Below are 15926 nucleotides of genomic sequence, written 5' to 3' on the forward strand. Positions count from 1 at the left end.
TGTGCCTGATACAGCGCAGCATGCATAGCTTCTGCTGTGGGCAGAACCACCAGCTGGACCTGGCTACCCCCCTGCCTAAGGGCCTGCAACAATCTCCAAACCCCTGTGTAGTCTGGAAACCTCCACAGAAACCCTGCTGAACCCCCCCCCCAGAATGGCCTCAGCAGTGGCACCTAACTCTCCACTGCTCCCTAGCCACAGGCTGACTGACGCCTCACCTACCACCCATTGAACGCCGGCACAGGCCCCCCCGCTGATGCCCTCCGCCCGCACCAACCGGAACCGTATGTCCACTTGGATGGTGAGGCTTGCACCTGGCCTCATTGACCAGGCGCTGTCCTTCTTCAGCAGTACGGGGCGGACACTATCTAATGGCTGGACAGTTTTTGACAGAACACCGGCGCAGAATAGACAGAGGAGGAGGGATATTTATACCCCCCAGACTCCTCCTACAAATGCAGGCTAGCCTCCGGCCAGCCTTCTGACTTACGTTTTCAGATGTAACATGACAAAATGTTGAAAAGGTCAAGGGGTTTGAATACTTTTTCAAGGCAATGTATATAGTTAATTAGGTTTACAAAAAACACACATCCATCAAGTTCAATAAAAAAACAAAAATACATTTAAAGAACCTACATCCTTAGTACCCAAACCTCTGCCAAACAGAAACAGCACAGACAGATCTTGGCCTCCACTGCAGCAGCAGTAAAGCTTGTTTAGGAATATACCCTGAGCCTGTTATTTGGACAATGAAAGAAAATTAGCAGACTGATTAAGTCGTCAGCTTTTTTTTTGTTGGCATGTGCACTATCAGCATGTGTACACTGCGGCTGAGCCTATTTGATTCCTAGCTTCTGGTCTTCCCTTTCCCTTTTAGGCCTCATGCACACTGCAACTCTTATATACGACTTTCCCCTGGCAGCAGAAAGCAGCGTTAAAAATGCACCTAAAACTTTTTTTTTAAAGCATTTAGTTGCGTTCAGGCGCGTCAAGCATGTTGGTGTTCATTCATTTCATTGGCCATAATATTGATTTATTGTGGCCATTAAAATTAATGAATGCCTAATCGCTAAACATGCCTAGGGCTTAAATGTGTGTGTTTTTGCAGCAAACCGCTTCTCTCCTGAACACGCTGGCCCTGGGTTTTTTTTTCTGAATCTAAACACATGTAAACATCTAGGTGTGCATGGGCACATAGGCTAACACAAAGGCCCACTCCAGGCTGGACCGGCAGCTGGCTAAGCCTCTCAGTGATCTGCTGAAAGCCTCCCGCCCCCTCCACAGCCTGGCACTCCAGTGAGCACTGGATGGGCAGAGCAGAGAGACGGTGACTGACAGTCATGGCTGTCTGCAGGCCGAGGCCCAAGAACTGAAGATCAGCGGTCTCAGCCCTTGTACACATGGTCGGAGATTCCGTCGGAATGTGTCCGATCGGAGCGTTTTGTCGGATATTCCGACTATGTGTGGTCTGCATCGGACTGTTTCCGTCGGAATATCCGTCGGACCAACTTTTCCAATTTGCCGGAAATATTTTCCGACAAAATGCTCCGATCGGATATACTCCGATCATGTGTAGAGAATTCCGATCGGACAAAGTGCCACGCATGCTCAGATCAAATTCCTACACCAAAGCTATTGGCTACTAGCGTAACAAACTTTGTCCAACCGTGTGTATACAACAGTTTCGGACAAAATCCGACGGATTTGGTTGTCGGAATCTCCGACCGTGTGTACAAGGGCTTAGAGGTGGAGGGTGACAGCTGCAGCTGGGATCGGTGCTGCAGCCATCTAGGTAAGAATGATTGTTAATAATCCCATACTTATTAGATCATATCATTAGAGAGTGATCTGCTGACCAGGGAAAATAATCCCTGGTCTCCTTCATGGCCATAATCAGTGAGTAGAAGGCCAGGCCCTAGTCCCCTCCAAAAGCCCCTGTCCCGGTTTGTTCTGTCACATATAGTATGTTATATTAATGAATACATAACTGTATAATTGTATTCAATTTTTTTCTTCACTGAAGGCACTGAAACGCTGTTGTTTGAAAAACACAGTTGCCCTTTGGCAGTTACTTACTGCTCTGAAGTCACAGCATCTTCTACACATGAACAAGGTAATGTTTGCATCTCTGCTTAATTTTTTTTTTGTTTAAGGTAGTTTTCTGCTTAAATGGTTTAAAATAAACAAGTAGAGAGAATGGATTACCTGTGGGGTTTTTAAGCAGCAAATGAGAGACAGCTAATTTGTAAAATCAGAATAATTTTATTTAGGAAAACACTGATCAAATAGCATTGTAACAGTGCAATCACGAGTTTAAAAATTGAGCTCTGGTGTACAAGATGCGAACAAATCAATGGATCAAGGTAAATGTATTGCTCCAATAATTTTCCATATAATGCTAAGATGGTATACAAATGTTAATCCGTATCGTGAAAACATCTGATAAAAGGCACCCCAATACCACAATGCATTTCAACCTTTATTTGTTGCGGTCTTCTTCAGGGGGGAGAAAACAGAAAAGGAAGAACATTTTTTTCACATTTCTGCAGGTGTGTCAGAAAAAAAGAGAAAAATATTTTTTTACTATTATTAGAGGTATATTGCAAGAATAATAATCCTTCATTCGTATTACAATGTCAATTTAGGCATATAATAATTACCCTTTCCAGCGAGTACTTTCGCATAAACCAGAGACTTTTAGTTAAAACCAAAACTTCCCCCCTGGGGGTTGCCCCAGACCTCACTGCTGGACTGATGGTACCTCACCCCTCCACTAGGGTGGGGGAGGGGGGACCTCCCTCCAAAGGTGATAGTTACAGGTTTGCAAGAAGTGACAGTATATTTGGGTTCCCCCCAGTTGAGGGGACAGCTCCTAAAATAATAATTGATCAAGCTATTAGTATCGTAACTTAGTATCTAAACACTATCTCTAATATGGCATGAACATGGAAGAGGAAAGAAGCCGAAAGATTTCCGCATAGATAATATAATCTGAAGAGCCCAAATCGTGCTGTGGTATTATCTTTAATATTATTAGTCCCTATCCTTATGCCTCATTATGATCTTTTCTTAGCCTCTTATATTGTGTATTTTTTAGTGCTGTTATACTCTATAATATAAAAGTTGTACAGTGAGGAATCTACCTTGTATCAAAAAGATGGTGAGGTGAAATGAAGTAACAAGGGTTATTTTATTCCCCTAAATGTTAAACGTAACCGTGAAACAATAGACATTATGTGTGTGCAAATAGCATACAAGAATGGAAAATAGGGAAATACTAAAATGATACAGTCATTAGCATAGTGAGGGAAACTGTGGTGAAAGTAAGGTAATACCAGTGGCCCTCGTGCCCTCTCTTTCATTGTCTGGAGCCTGTGGTTATCGGACCGATTGCCATCATTTGAAAGGCTTTTACATTGCGGTTTCTTTCACATGTCTTTGAGTCGTTTTTAATTGGTTTTTAAATAAACGAATTTAAGGATAATGCACAAGGCTGGTGCGCCCTCTTTTCTCTATTTCTCTCACTTGTGAATATGGTGCTGTCAATGTCTGCTCTAAAAGTCTGTGTTCAGATAAACTGTAGGAAGCCCAAAAAAAATAGATTAACCATATCACTAACCAATCATATATTTTTTCAGGATCCATTTGCTGATGTAGACAAAGCGTTTAAGCAGAAACTGAACACGGAGGAAGAGCAAGCTCTGAATATGTTCCTGGAACAGAATGGCACAAAATTCTTTCTTCTGAAGCTGCATGAGACGATTATGTTAAACCTGAGAGGGCCAAAGAGTACTGATGTCTTTCGACCCCCATGGAGGTAAGTTATTACCAGTTTACCACAGCCATGTTCAGATGTATGTCTTGGGATGTCACATGAAGCGCAAGGAAAAAAATACTCAGAGCCTAATGCCTTGTACACACGGTTGGACATTCCTTCAGATTTTTTCTGATGGATTTTGGCCCAAACTTGTCTTGCATACACATGCTAGCACAAAGTTGTCGGAAAATCCGATCGTTCAGAACAAGGTGACGTAGAAGACATACGACGGGACTATAAAGAGGCCAGTAGCCAATAGCTTTGTCTCGTAATTTATTCTGAGAATGCGTGGCACTTTGTCCGTTGAAATTGTCAACACACGATTGGAATTTAAATGATCGGATTTTGTTGTTGGAAAATTTTAGATCCTGCTCTCAAACTTTGTGTGTCTGAAGTTCTGACTGAAAAATTCCAGTGGAGCCCACACACGATCGGATTTTACACATTTTTTACGTCGGAAAGTCCAGGGCATTAGAGTGGTAATAAACTCACTTTTAAAAAAAATTGCTGACAGGCAAGGTGTTTATGACAAAAGAGACCCTATCAGTTTCTTTTGTCATGAATGCTTCCCCTGCCTGTCGGCTGTCATGTACACTGAGATAAGCATGTGCAGCTCAGCGTGCATTAATGGCCCCCAATCTGTGATGCAATAATTTGACTCTCATTTGCATGCATGGGAGTGATCTCATTGTGGCCCGGCCATTAGAGCAGCCGAAGAGACAAAACAGCACCCCAGCAGCAGCTGAAGCTAGAGGGAGGGAGAGGAGGAGATCACTTATGTGTTCAAACAGGTCCACCAATAAAGCAGTACAGCCAGCCCTCCTGTTTGTCAGGTTCCCAGGTCCCCCTGTTGAGCTGATGGGACCTGTACCTCATATAGGAGGCCTGGCTGCACTACCTTATTGATGGCCCATTTATAGTACACACTATTATGGTCAATGTGCCTGCATCAAAATCTTATATAAAAAAATAGCTTTTTTATTATACTTACCACATGGCACTTAAAGCCCAATTGAACCCTCAGTTTAAATTAGCTAAATACATTAACCACTTCAGCCCTGAGCCTCGATTTAAGATTTGTTGTTTACAAGTTAAAATGTTTTTTTTTTGCTAGAAAATTACTTGGAACCCCCAAACATGATATATCTGTTTCAGACACCCTAGAGAATAAAATGGCGGTCATTTCAATACTTTATGTCACACTGTATTTGCGCAGCGGTCTTACAAGTGCAATTTTTGGGGAAAAAAATACACTTTTTTTAGTTAAAAAATAAGACAACAGTAACGTTAGCCCAATTTTTTATTTATTTATTTTTTAAATTACCCAATTTTTTTCGATAATGTGAAAGATAATGTTACGCTGCGTAAACTGATACCCAACATGTCACGCTTCAAAATTGCACCTGCACGTGGAATGGCGACAAACTTTGGCACTTAAAAATTTCCATTGGCGATGTTTAAACATTTCTACAGGTTACCAGTTTTAAGTTACAGAGGAGGTCTTGAATTATTTCTCTCACTCTAACGATCGTGGCGATACCTTACATGTGTGGTTTGAACACCGTTTTCATATGCGGACATGACTTATGCGTTTACTTCTGCTTGCGAACTCGGCAGGACGGGGCACTTTAGAAAAAAAAAGTTTTTCTTATTTATTTTACCTTTTATTTTTTACTTTGACACTGTCCTTTTAAATACAATTTTGGGTCACTTTTATTCATATTACAAGGAATGTAATAGAAAAAAAGCATGACAGGACCTCTTAAATGTGAGATCTGGGGGCAAAAAGACCTCAGATCTCATATGTACACTAAAATGCAATAAAAAAAAAAAAAAAAAAAAAAAAATTCCCCTTTAAGAGCATTGGGCGGAACTGACATTTGACGTCGCTTCCGCCCTCCAATGCTATGGAGCTGAGTGGGGGCCATCTTTCCCTCACTCGGCATCCAGGCAGTGAGGGGAGTGGACACGATCGTCTTCGCCACTACCAGCGGCTCTGGTAAGAGATGACTGGAGCGCGGTGGGTGGGGGGGGGGCTTCTCCCGCCACCAATAAAAGTGATCTTGCGGCGAATCCGCCACTGAGACCACTTTTATCCTAAATAGAAACGCACACCTTTTCTGAAAACACCAGGGTTATGGCAGCTAGGTATTTAGCATCAAAGTACCAATGTACAGGTACAGCAATTTGCGTGAAGTGGTTAAGCATTAAAACAAAATGCGTGCAAAGTCATTCGCAGCCTCAGTGGAAAAACTGTGTTCTGCCAGCATACTGTACAGAAGGGCCCTTTCTCCCTGTGGGGAAGCAGTGATTTTTTTTGAAGAGGTCCAACACGACTGTTAAAGTGGATGTACAGTGGATATAAAAAGTCTACACACCCCTGTTAAAATGTCAGGTTTCTGTGATGTAAAAAAATGAGACAAACATAAATAATTTCAGAACTTTTTCCACCTTTAATGTGACCTATAAACTGTACAACTCAGTTGAACAACAAACTGCAATCTTTTAGGTGGAGGGAAGTAAAAATAAGTGTGCACACCCTTAAACTATGACTTTGTTGAAGCACCTTTTAAATTTTATTACAGCACTCAGGCTTTTTGGGTATGAGTCTATCAGCATGGAACATCTTGACTTGGCAAAATTTGCCCACTTTTCGTTGCAAAAACACTCCAAATCTGTCAGATTGTGAAGATATCTCCTGTGCACAGCCCTCTTCAGATCACCCCACAGATTTTCAATTGGATTCAGGTCTGGGCTCTGGCTGGACCATTCCAAAACTTTAATCTTCTGATGAAGCCATTCCTTTGTTGGTTAGGATGTATGCTTTGGGTCGTTGTTATGTCCTCTTCATGTTCAGCTTTCTAGCAGAAGCCTAGAGGTTTTGTGCCAATATTGACTGGTATTTGGAACTGTTCATAATGCCCTCTACCTTGCCTAAGGCCCCTGTTCCAGCTGAAGAAAAACAGCCCCAAAGCATGATGCTGCCACCATCATGCTTCACTGTCGGTATGGTGTTCTTTTGATGATGTGCATTGTTTTTGCGCCAAACAAGTTCAACCTTGGTTTCATCAGACCATAACACATTTTCCCACATGCTTTTGGGAGACTTCAGATGTGCTTTTGCAAAATTTAGCTGGGCTTCGATGTTTTTCTTCCTAAGGATGTCTGCCACTCTACCCCATAGCCCAGACATATGAAGAATATGGGAGATTGTTGTCACATGTACCACACAGCCAGTACTTTTCAGATATTCCTGTGGCTCCTTTAATGTTGCTGTAGGCCTCTTGGCAGCCTCCCTGACCAGTTTTATTCTCGTCTTTTCATCAATTTTGGAGGGACGCGCGTCTCTTGGTAATGACACTGTTGTGCCATATTTTTTCCACTTGCTGATGACTGTCTCCACTGTGTTCCATGTATATATAATGCCTTGGAAATTCTTTTGTACCCATCTCCTGCCTGATACCTTTTAACAATGAGATCCCTCTGCTGCTTTGGAAGCTCTCTGTGGACCATGGCTTTTGCTGTAGGATGCAACTTAGAAAATGTCAGGAAAGACCTACTATAACAGCTAAACTTTATTTGGGGTTAATCAGAGGCACTTTAAATGATGGAAGGTGTGAACTGACTCCTATTTAACATGAGTTTGAATATGATTGTGAATACAGCTACATCCCCAGTTATAAGAAGGTGTGCATACTTATGCAACCACATTATTATTATTATTTTTTTTACCCCCCCCCCCCCCCCAAAAAAAAAAAGATTTTAGTTTGTTTTTCATTTGAGTTGTACAGTTTATAGGTCACATTAAAAGTGCAAAAAATTCTGAAATGATTTATCTTTCTCATTTTTTTTAACAGGGGTGTGTAGACATTTTATATCTATCACATACAGGATCTCACAAAAATGAGTACACCCCTCATATTTTTGTAAATATTTTATTATATATTTTCATGTAACAACACTGAAGAAATTACACTTTGTTACAATGTAAAGTGGTGAGTGTACAGCTTGTGAAACAGTGTAAATATGCTGTCCCCTCAAATTAACTCAACACATAGCCATTAATTTCTAAACCTCTGGCAAAAAAAGTGAGTACACCCCTCAGTGAAAATTTCCAAATTGGGCCCAAAGTGTCAATATTTTGTGTGGCCACCATTATTTTCCAGAACTGCCTTAACCCTCTTGGGCTTGGAGTTCACCAGAGCTTCACAGGTTGCCACTGGAGTCCTCTTCCACTCTTCCATGATGACATCACGGAACTGGTGGATGTTAGAGACCCTGTGCTCCTCCACCTTCTGTTTGAGGATGCCCCACAGATTCTCAACAGGGTTTAGGTCTGAAGACATGTTTGGCCAGTCCATCTCCTTTCCCCGCAGCTTTGTTAGCAAGGCATTGGTGATCTTGGAGGTGTGTTTGGGGTCATAATGTTGAAATACTGCCCCGCGGCCCAGTCTCCAAAGGGAGGGGATCGTGCTCTGCTTCAATATGTCACAGTACATGTTAGCATTTATGGTTCCCTCAATAAATTGTATCTCCCCAGTGCCGGAAGCACTTGTGCAGCCCCAGACCATGACAGTCCTACCAAAATGCTTGACTGTTGGAAGGGACCAATTTGATGCAGTGTGTGGCATATGATCTGAGCACTGACAGACTGACCCCTGACCCCTTAAACCTCTGCATCAATGCTGGCAGCACTCATATGTCTTTTTCCCAAAGACAACCTCTGGATATGACACTGAGCACTTGCACTCAACTTCTTTGGTCAACCATGGTGAGGCCTGTTCTGAGGGGAAACCTGTCCTGGTAAACTGCTGTATGGTCTCGGCCACTGTGCTGCAGCTCAGCTTTAGGGTCTTGGCAATCTTCTTATAGCCTAGGCCATCTTTATGTAGAGCAACAATTCTTTTTTTCAGATCCTCAGAGAGTTCTTTGCCATAAGGTGCCATGTTGAACTGCCAGTGACCAGTATGAGAGAGTGGGAGCGATAACACCAAATTTAACACAACTGCTCCCCATTCACACCTGAGACCTAACACTAACGAGTCACATGACAGGGAAAATGGCTAATTGGGCTCAATTTGGACATTTTCACTTAGGGGTGTACTCAGTTTTGTTGCCAGCAGTTTAGACATTAATGGCTGTGTGTTGAATTATTTTGAGGGGACAGCAAATGTACACTGTTATACAAGCTGTACACTCACTACATTACATTGTAGCAAAGTGGCATTTCTTCAGTGTTGTCACATGAAAAGATATAATAAAATATTTACCAAAATTTTAGGGGTGTATTCACACCCCCCTGTACACTTTTTTAAATTTAATAAGAGAGAAGTATGCTGTGAGCTTCTTCTTTTGGATTCCCATGTGATGATAATATGATTGTATTATTTCCACTCATCATCCTTGTTAATACTAAATCACATGCTGTAGGTGAACTAACTAAACTAACTGAAATTGTTGAAACATTTACAGTTTAAAGGATGTCTTGATTAGTGATGGACGAACTTCCGACGGGACGTTTCGCGAAAGCGAAATGCGAACGGACCCAAACGTTCGCGAAACCGAACGTTCGCCGCGGGCCCCATTGACTTCAATGGGAGGCGAACTTTGCAAACCTTCATGTCGAATTTGCGGCCACGTGGTAATTATTAGGGGGTAAAACGTAGTCCCACCATCTGGACAATGACATAATACATGTATGAGGTGAATTTGGGATCGATAACTACAAGCATTTTTATTTTATTTGGGAAATTGTTCTAACAATTCAGGACTATGGAGCTAATGAAGGCAATGGAGGAGAGGGAAGGTCAGGGACCAGGGTAGGCAAAGAAGAGGGTGCAGGAGATGATCACCAGCAGCGTGACATACCGGAATGACACATGCACCGTGATAGAGGCATCTGACAGCAGCACCGTAATACAGAGCACTGACAGCAGCACCGTGACATACAGCGCTGACAGCCGCACCGTGACATACAGCGCTGACAGCAGCACCGTGACATACAGCGCTGACAGCAGCACCGTGACATACAGCGCTGACAGCAGCACCGTGACATACAGCGCTGACAGCAGCACCGTGACATACAGCGCTGACAGCAGCACCGTGACATACAGCGCTGACAGCAGCACCGTGACATACAGCGCTGACAGCAGCACCGTGACATACAGCGCTGACAGCAGCACCGTGACATACAGCACTGACAGCAGCACCGTAAGCAGCCCCAGGAGGAAGTCAGCACAGCACAGGGATGGTGTGATCCCCTCATAATAAGAACCCCCAGGAGGAAGTCAGCACAGCACAGGGATAGTGTGATCCCTTCATAATAAGAACCCCCAGGAGGAAGTCAGCACAGCACAGGGATATCATAAGCAGCCCCAGTAGAAATATGACACCGCTCAACCTCTTCAAAGAGGAGGGTAGGGGCATATAGTACGGTGTGCTTTTTTGGGTCAAGGAAGTGAGCCAAATGAATTAAGAAGGTCTGTGTGCTTGATTAAAAAAATAGTTTATAGACATATACATGGTCTACTGGTCACATGTGTTGAATTCCTCCGAGATCCATGCCTCATTCATTTTTAGAAATGTGAGGTAGTTAACACTGTCGTGAGCTAGGCGAGTACGCTTATCGGTCACAATCCCCCCTGCTGCGCTGAACGTCCTTTCGGACAGGACACTGGATGAGGGGCAAGCCAACAGTTCGATTGCAAATTGGGCAAGCTCTGGCCAGAGGTCAAGCCTGCCCACCCAGTAGTCTAGGGGTTCATCACTCCTCAGAGCGTCCACATCGGCCGTTAACCCAATGTAGTCGGACACCTGACGGTCTAGGCGTTCCCTGATGCTGGATCCGGATGACACCTGTCGATGGGTCGGCTGAAAGAATGACCTCATATCCGAAGTCACCAACACATCTTCAAACCGGCCTCTTCTTGCAGGCGCTGTTGGATTGGTACCCGCAAATCCTTCTCTGGGAGTGGGAATTGCTCCTCTGCCAGCGCACGCAAAAGCAGAATGCAGCATTTCTCGAAGCAAGGCCTGGAAGTGCTGCATTCTGACAGCCCTCTGCGACGGCGGTAACATTTCCGCCATTTTGTGTTTGTACCGGGGGTCTAAGTACGTTGCCACCCAGTACTGGTCCTTGACCCTCATGCTTTTTATACGGGGGTCCCTATTAAAACACTGGAGCATGAAGGCCCCCATTTGCACTAAAGTGGAAGCGGTGTGGTGGCCTGGCTCCTGCTCATCATCCAGGATAATGTCGTCCTCTTCATTCTCCTCTCCCCATCCTCGCACAACAGGGATCCCAGAAAGGTTTAAAGCATGCTCTTCTTGCTCCTGCTCATCCGCCCCGGCACCATCCTCCTCTGACTCCTCATCAGACTCCTGTTGTTGACTTGTCTCAGATAGAGTAGCCCCCCCTGGGAATTCATCCAGCATTGCGACTTCCTCATCTTCCCGCTCCTGCTCCTCCACAGCCTGATCAATGACACGACGCAATGCACGCTCCAGAAAGAAGGCATAAGGTACCATGTCACTGATGGCGCCATGGCTGCGACTGACCAGTTTGGTGATCTCCTCAAATGGCCGCAGAAGTCTGCATGTGTCGCGCATGAGCAGCCACTGGCGCGGTGAAAAAAAACCCAGCTTCCCAGAACCGTTTCTTTCGCAGAGTTCATACAGGTAGACGTTAACTGCACGTTTCTGCTGGAGCAGCCTATCAAGCATATAGAAGGTTGAGTTCCATCGCGTCGGGCAATCGCAAATAAGACGTCTGACCGGCAGATGGTGTCGCCGCTGAATGTCAGCAAGGCGAGCCATGGCCGTGTAAGATCTTCTGAAATGGGCCGAGATTTTCCTTGCCTGCCGCAAGATGTCCTGGACCCCAGGGTATTTGACAAGGAATCGCTGCACGACCAAGTTTAAGACGTGTGCCATGCACGGCACGTGCGTGATTTTGCCCTGTTTCAATGCGCTAAGCAGATTGGCACCGTTGTCACACACCACTTTACCAACTGTCAAATTGAGCGGTGTTAGCCACTCATCTGCCTGTGAACGCAAAGCTGAAAGGAGTGCCGGGCCAGTGTGGCTCTTTGCTTCCAGGCACAACAGACGCAGCACGGCATGGCAACGTCTCACCTGGCATGTGGAATAGGTTCTGGGGAGCTTGGGCAGTGCAGCGGAAGAGACGCTAGCAGCGGAAAAGGAGGAGGCAGCTGAGGAGGAGAGGGAGGAGGATGGAGTAGGAGGAGGAGAAGAAGAGTCAGGCCTGCATGCAATCCGTGGCGGTAAAACCAAATCTACACGGGTGCCACGGGTTACATGCTTGACGGCCGTCAGAAGGTTCACCCAGTGGGCAGTAAAACTGCGGTCAGATGTATCTTGGCACCGACACTGTGTGCCAGAGATACATTCACTTGCCGCTGAACATGGCCATATAGCTCTGGGATGCCCTTCTCTGAGAAATACTTCCTTCCTGGGACCTTCCATTGTGGTGTTCCAATGGCCACAAATTTGCGAAAGGCCTCCGAGTCCACCAGTTTATATGGCAGTAGTTGGCGGGCTATGAGTTCTGACAAGCCAGCCGCCAACCGTTGGGCAAGAGGGTTATCCGGCGTCATCATTTTTTTACGCTCAAACATTAGGCCCACGGAAGCCTGCCTTTTTGCAGAAAAATGTGAGCTTGGCGTGATGGAAGGTGGAGTGGAGGACAATTGTGAGGAGAGAGGAGAAGGAGAAGTAGAAGACGAGGCTGGACGGTGAGAGCCTGCAGTGTGGCTTTGTGTGTTCCGTTGCTCCCACTGGGCTCGGTGATGGCTGCTCATGTGCCTTCTTAAGGCGGTCGTCCCTAGGTGAGTATTGGGCTTACCGCGACTAACGCGTTGACTGCAAAGATTGCAGATGGCAACGCTATTGTCAGCAGCGGACACGTTAAAAAAAGCCCACACTGCGGAGCCATGTGCCGGTGTCCTGGGAGCGCCAGATGTGACCGTACATGGTCGATGACTCGCTCCTGATACATTTGCAGTCTGCTTTGTCCCTCCTGTGCAATGTAAGTTATTCCTGCTTCTCCTCCCTATCTGCTGGTCCATATCTCCCTCTGAACTCCCCTCCTCTTCCTCTCTTGTGGGCACCCACGTGACATCACTAGACACGTCATCATCAACGTCACCTTCCCCACCGCTATAAGTAGAGATCTCGGAGTAGGCAGCAACACCGGGGACCAACCTCCTCCTTGGGCTGATCTGGGTACTGTCGTCAGACTGCTGAGTAGCGCTTGTTGCTACCTCCTCTTCCTGATCCAATACCAAGAGTGGCTGCGCATCAGAAATGTCCTCTTGATATGGATCGGAAAATAATTCCAGTGACTCAAGCGGAAGGTATGTGGTGGTGGTGGTGGTGGTCGTGTTGTTGGTGGTAGTGTCTTTGGGGGTGCACATAGCAGAGAGTGAAGAAGAGGGTGCAGATCGAGAGGATGAGGAGGGTGCAGAAGAGTAAGGCTGAGCGAGCCACTCAACCAAGTCTGGTGCATCCTTTAAAGTAATTGAACGCACCTTCTGCAACTTCCCACTTTGGCTCAAGCCTGTTGCTCCTGCCCTACCCCTACCACCCCTGCGGAAGGGCCTGCCTCTTCCTCTGCCTGTCATTTTTTAAATGACCCTGTGACAAAACTCTTAGTCCCTATACCGATGAAGGACTGCTGCAGTATAGGGCAGCAGTCAGCAGTGGTGCACGTCAACCCTATCTATTGTGGACCGATAGCGGTCCTTACAGAACAGCAGACTGTACCGCACTCAAGCCTATGTACCGTAGCACCCTATACCAAGTTACCAGTCCTTATAAGAACTTTTGTGGACCAAGCAGGTTGTGTATTAGTGTTTAGCAGACTGTACGTCAGTCCCTATACCGCTGAAGGACTGCTGCAGTATAGGGCAGCGGTCAGCAGTGGTGCACGTCAACCCTATCTATTGTGGACCGATAGCGGTCCTTACAGAACAGCAGACTGTACCGCACTCAAGCCTATGTACCGTAGCACCCTATACCAAGTTACCAGTCCTTATAAGAACTTTTGTGGAACAAGCAGGTTGTGTGTTAGTGATTAGCAGACTGTACGTCAGTCCCTATACCGCTGAAGGACTGCTGCAGTATAGGGCAGCGGTCAGCAGTGGTGCACGTCAACCCTATCTATTGTGGACCGATAGCGGTCCTTACAGAACAGCAGACTGTACCGCACTCAAGCCTATGTACCGTAGCACCCTATACCAAGTTACCAGTCCTTATAAGAACTTTTGTGGAACAAGCAGGTTGTGTGTTAGTGATTAGCAGACTGTACGTCAGTCCCTATACCGCTGAAGGACTGCTGCAGTATAGGGCAGCGGTCAGCAGTGGTGCACGTCAACCCTATCTATTGTGGACCGATAGCGGTCCTTACAGAACAGCAGACTGTACCGCACTCAAGCCTATGTACCGTAGCACCCTATACCAAGTTACCAGTCCTTATAAGAACTTTTGTGGAACAAGTGAGTTGTGAATGTTTAGCAGACTGCAGCAGAAGGGCAGCAGTCAAGTATAATATCCTTTCTATATTTGGAAGAAAGAATATTATACATGTACAAGCCTATTACTGTACCACTGATACCAGTCCTGAAAAGAACCTTTGTGGAACTAATAATAACAGCAAGTCTTTAAAATTACCCTCACTGCCTGACAACACTGCTTCCTTCCTGTCCCTATACAAATTGGCAAAAAAAAGAGAACGATTAGTGGTTACTGGAACAGCTCTTTTGTGGACCTTGATAGTAACAGCTAATGATGATGATGATGATGATGATGATGAAAGACTAATCTGGCTGTCCCTGTAGCATACACCGTCCTTTCCCTTTCTCTAAACTAACAAAAGACACTCAGGCTGCTGCAAGAATCAGCAGCACAGCAAACCTATCAACACCTAACACCTATACCAGTCCTGAAAAGAACTTTTGTGTACCAAATAGCTAGTGGTTTATCTCTCCCTACTCCACACAGGAACCTGTCCCTATCGTAACAGAAGAAAGAATGTAAAATGGCCACCGGATCGGGTGTATTTATAGGTTAGGGGGAATGTCCAAGTGTCCATGTGCTGTCATGTCTCAATTGGCTGTCCTGTATCACATGATAAACGTGTCACCAAAGGTTAAAGTTCTTGTATACATTAAACACGTAAGTCCGCCGCGGCGAACGACGGAAAAAGGCGTTCGAACGTGCGGACCGCGAATGTCGGAAATTCGCCGCGAAACGACCGCCGGGCGAAACGTTCGTCCATCACTAGTCTTGATCAATCTTCTTGATGAAAAAGAAATTCCTTTCCTGGACCTGGAGAAAAACTTCCCTGAGCAGATTGAACTAGCTCACTGTGTTGAAACATGGAAGATTGCTGCCACTAAGAAATTGAATCGTGCTTTAACAATCTGAAGGAAGAACATAAAATGTGAAGACCTTTAATGCTTTATAGAGCAAGCGTCAAAATTTACTTTTGTCAAGCACAATCAATTTGAATATAAATTGTTTGAAAATTTGCAATTAAAAAATTAATAAATGATTAAAATAATAAAGATTAGCAATCAACAATAAAAATGTAAAATCAGTGTGCTGCTCATCTTACGTATAGCAAGTATACCCTTTGAATACAACTTTAAAAATGATACTGCTTTCAAGTACTATATATAGCCTACAGGTCTGAGATAATGGTTCTAGGAGAAAGGTGTTTATCTTCTTATGTGCCTACCGCAGCAAACCTCCCCGTTAAGCAGTACTGAACCAACCAAACTCATCGCCCTCATTTGCAAGAGTCTAAAATAAAAATGATTACCTTTGTATATTATAGGTCTCTGCTTGCAGAAAATAATACATGATTTGGGGAAATAATTTGTGATCTTTATCTAAACCCAAAACCAAAAACAATTTTTTAACAGCTTACCAGTCCTTCGATGTAGTAGATGCATCAGCTTTTTTTTAATAAAAATTTTCCCTTTATTTTCACTCGGGGATCCTGCAAATAGCACTTGTCCTGTTCCTGAGTGATTACAATTATTCTTTTCCTGTATCTATGGAGGGAGCAATGGTTGTTACCCAGGCT

The 15926-nt window shown here is 44.8% G+C and overlaps 1 protein-coding gene across 5 annotated transcripts in view; it reads left to right on the top strand.

The window, feature by feature from the left end:
- Positions 1-15435, top strand: part of LOC143964536 (E3 ubiquitin-protein ligase RNF213-like) — a 955032-nt gene extending 939597 nt beyond the window's left edge. For all 5 annotated transcript variants that reach the window (XM_077474321.1, XM_077474324.1, XM_077474323.1 and 2 more), the window contains exons 66-69: positions 2024-2113; positions 3639-3817; positions 9290-9299; positions 15119-15435. In XM_077474321.1, the coding sequence (XP_077330447.1) occupies positions 2024-2113; positions 3639-3817; positions 9290-9299; positions 15119-15262 (423 nt within the window). In that variant the 3' untranslated portion in view covers positions 15263-15435. The remainder of the gene's footprint in view (positions 1-2023; positions 2114-3638; positions 3818-9289; positions 9300-15118) is intronic.
- The last annotated feature ends 491 nt before the right edge of the window (positions 15436-15926 follow it).

The sequence above is a fragment of the Lithobates pipiens genome, unplaced genomic scaffold (genome assembly GCF_037356315.1).
Source record: "Lithobates pipiens isolate NorthernLeopardFrog02 unplaced genomic scaffold, aLitPip1_a1.2 Scaffold_8, whole genome shotgun sequence".
Lineage (NCBI taxonomy): Eukaryota > Metazoa > Chordata > Amphibia > Anura > Ranidae > Lithobates > Lithobates pipiens.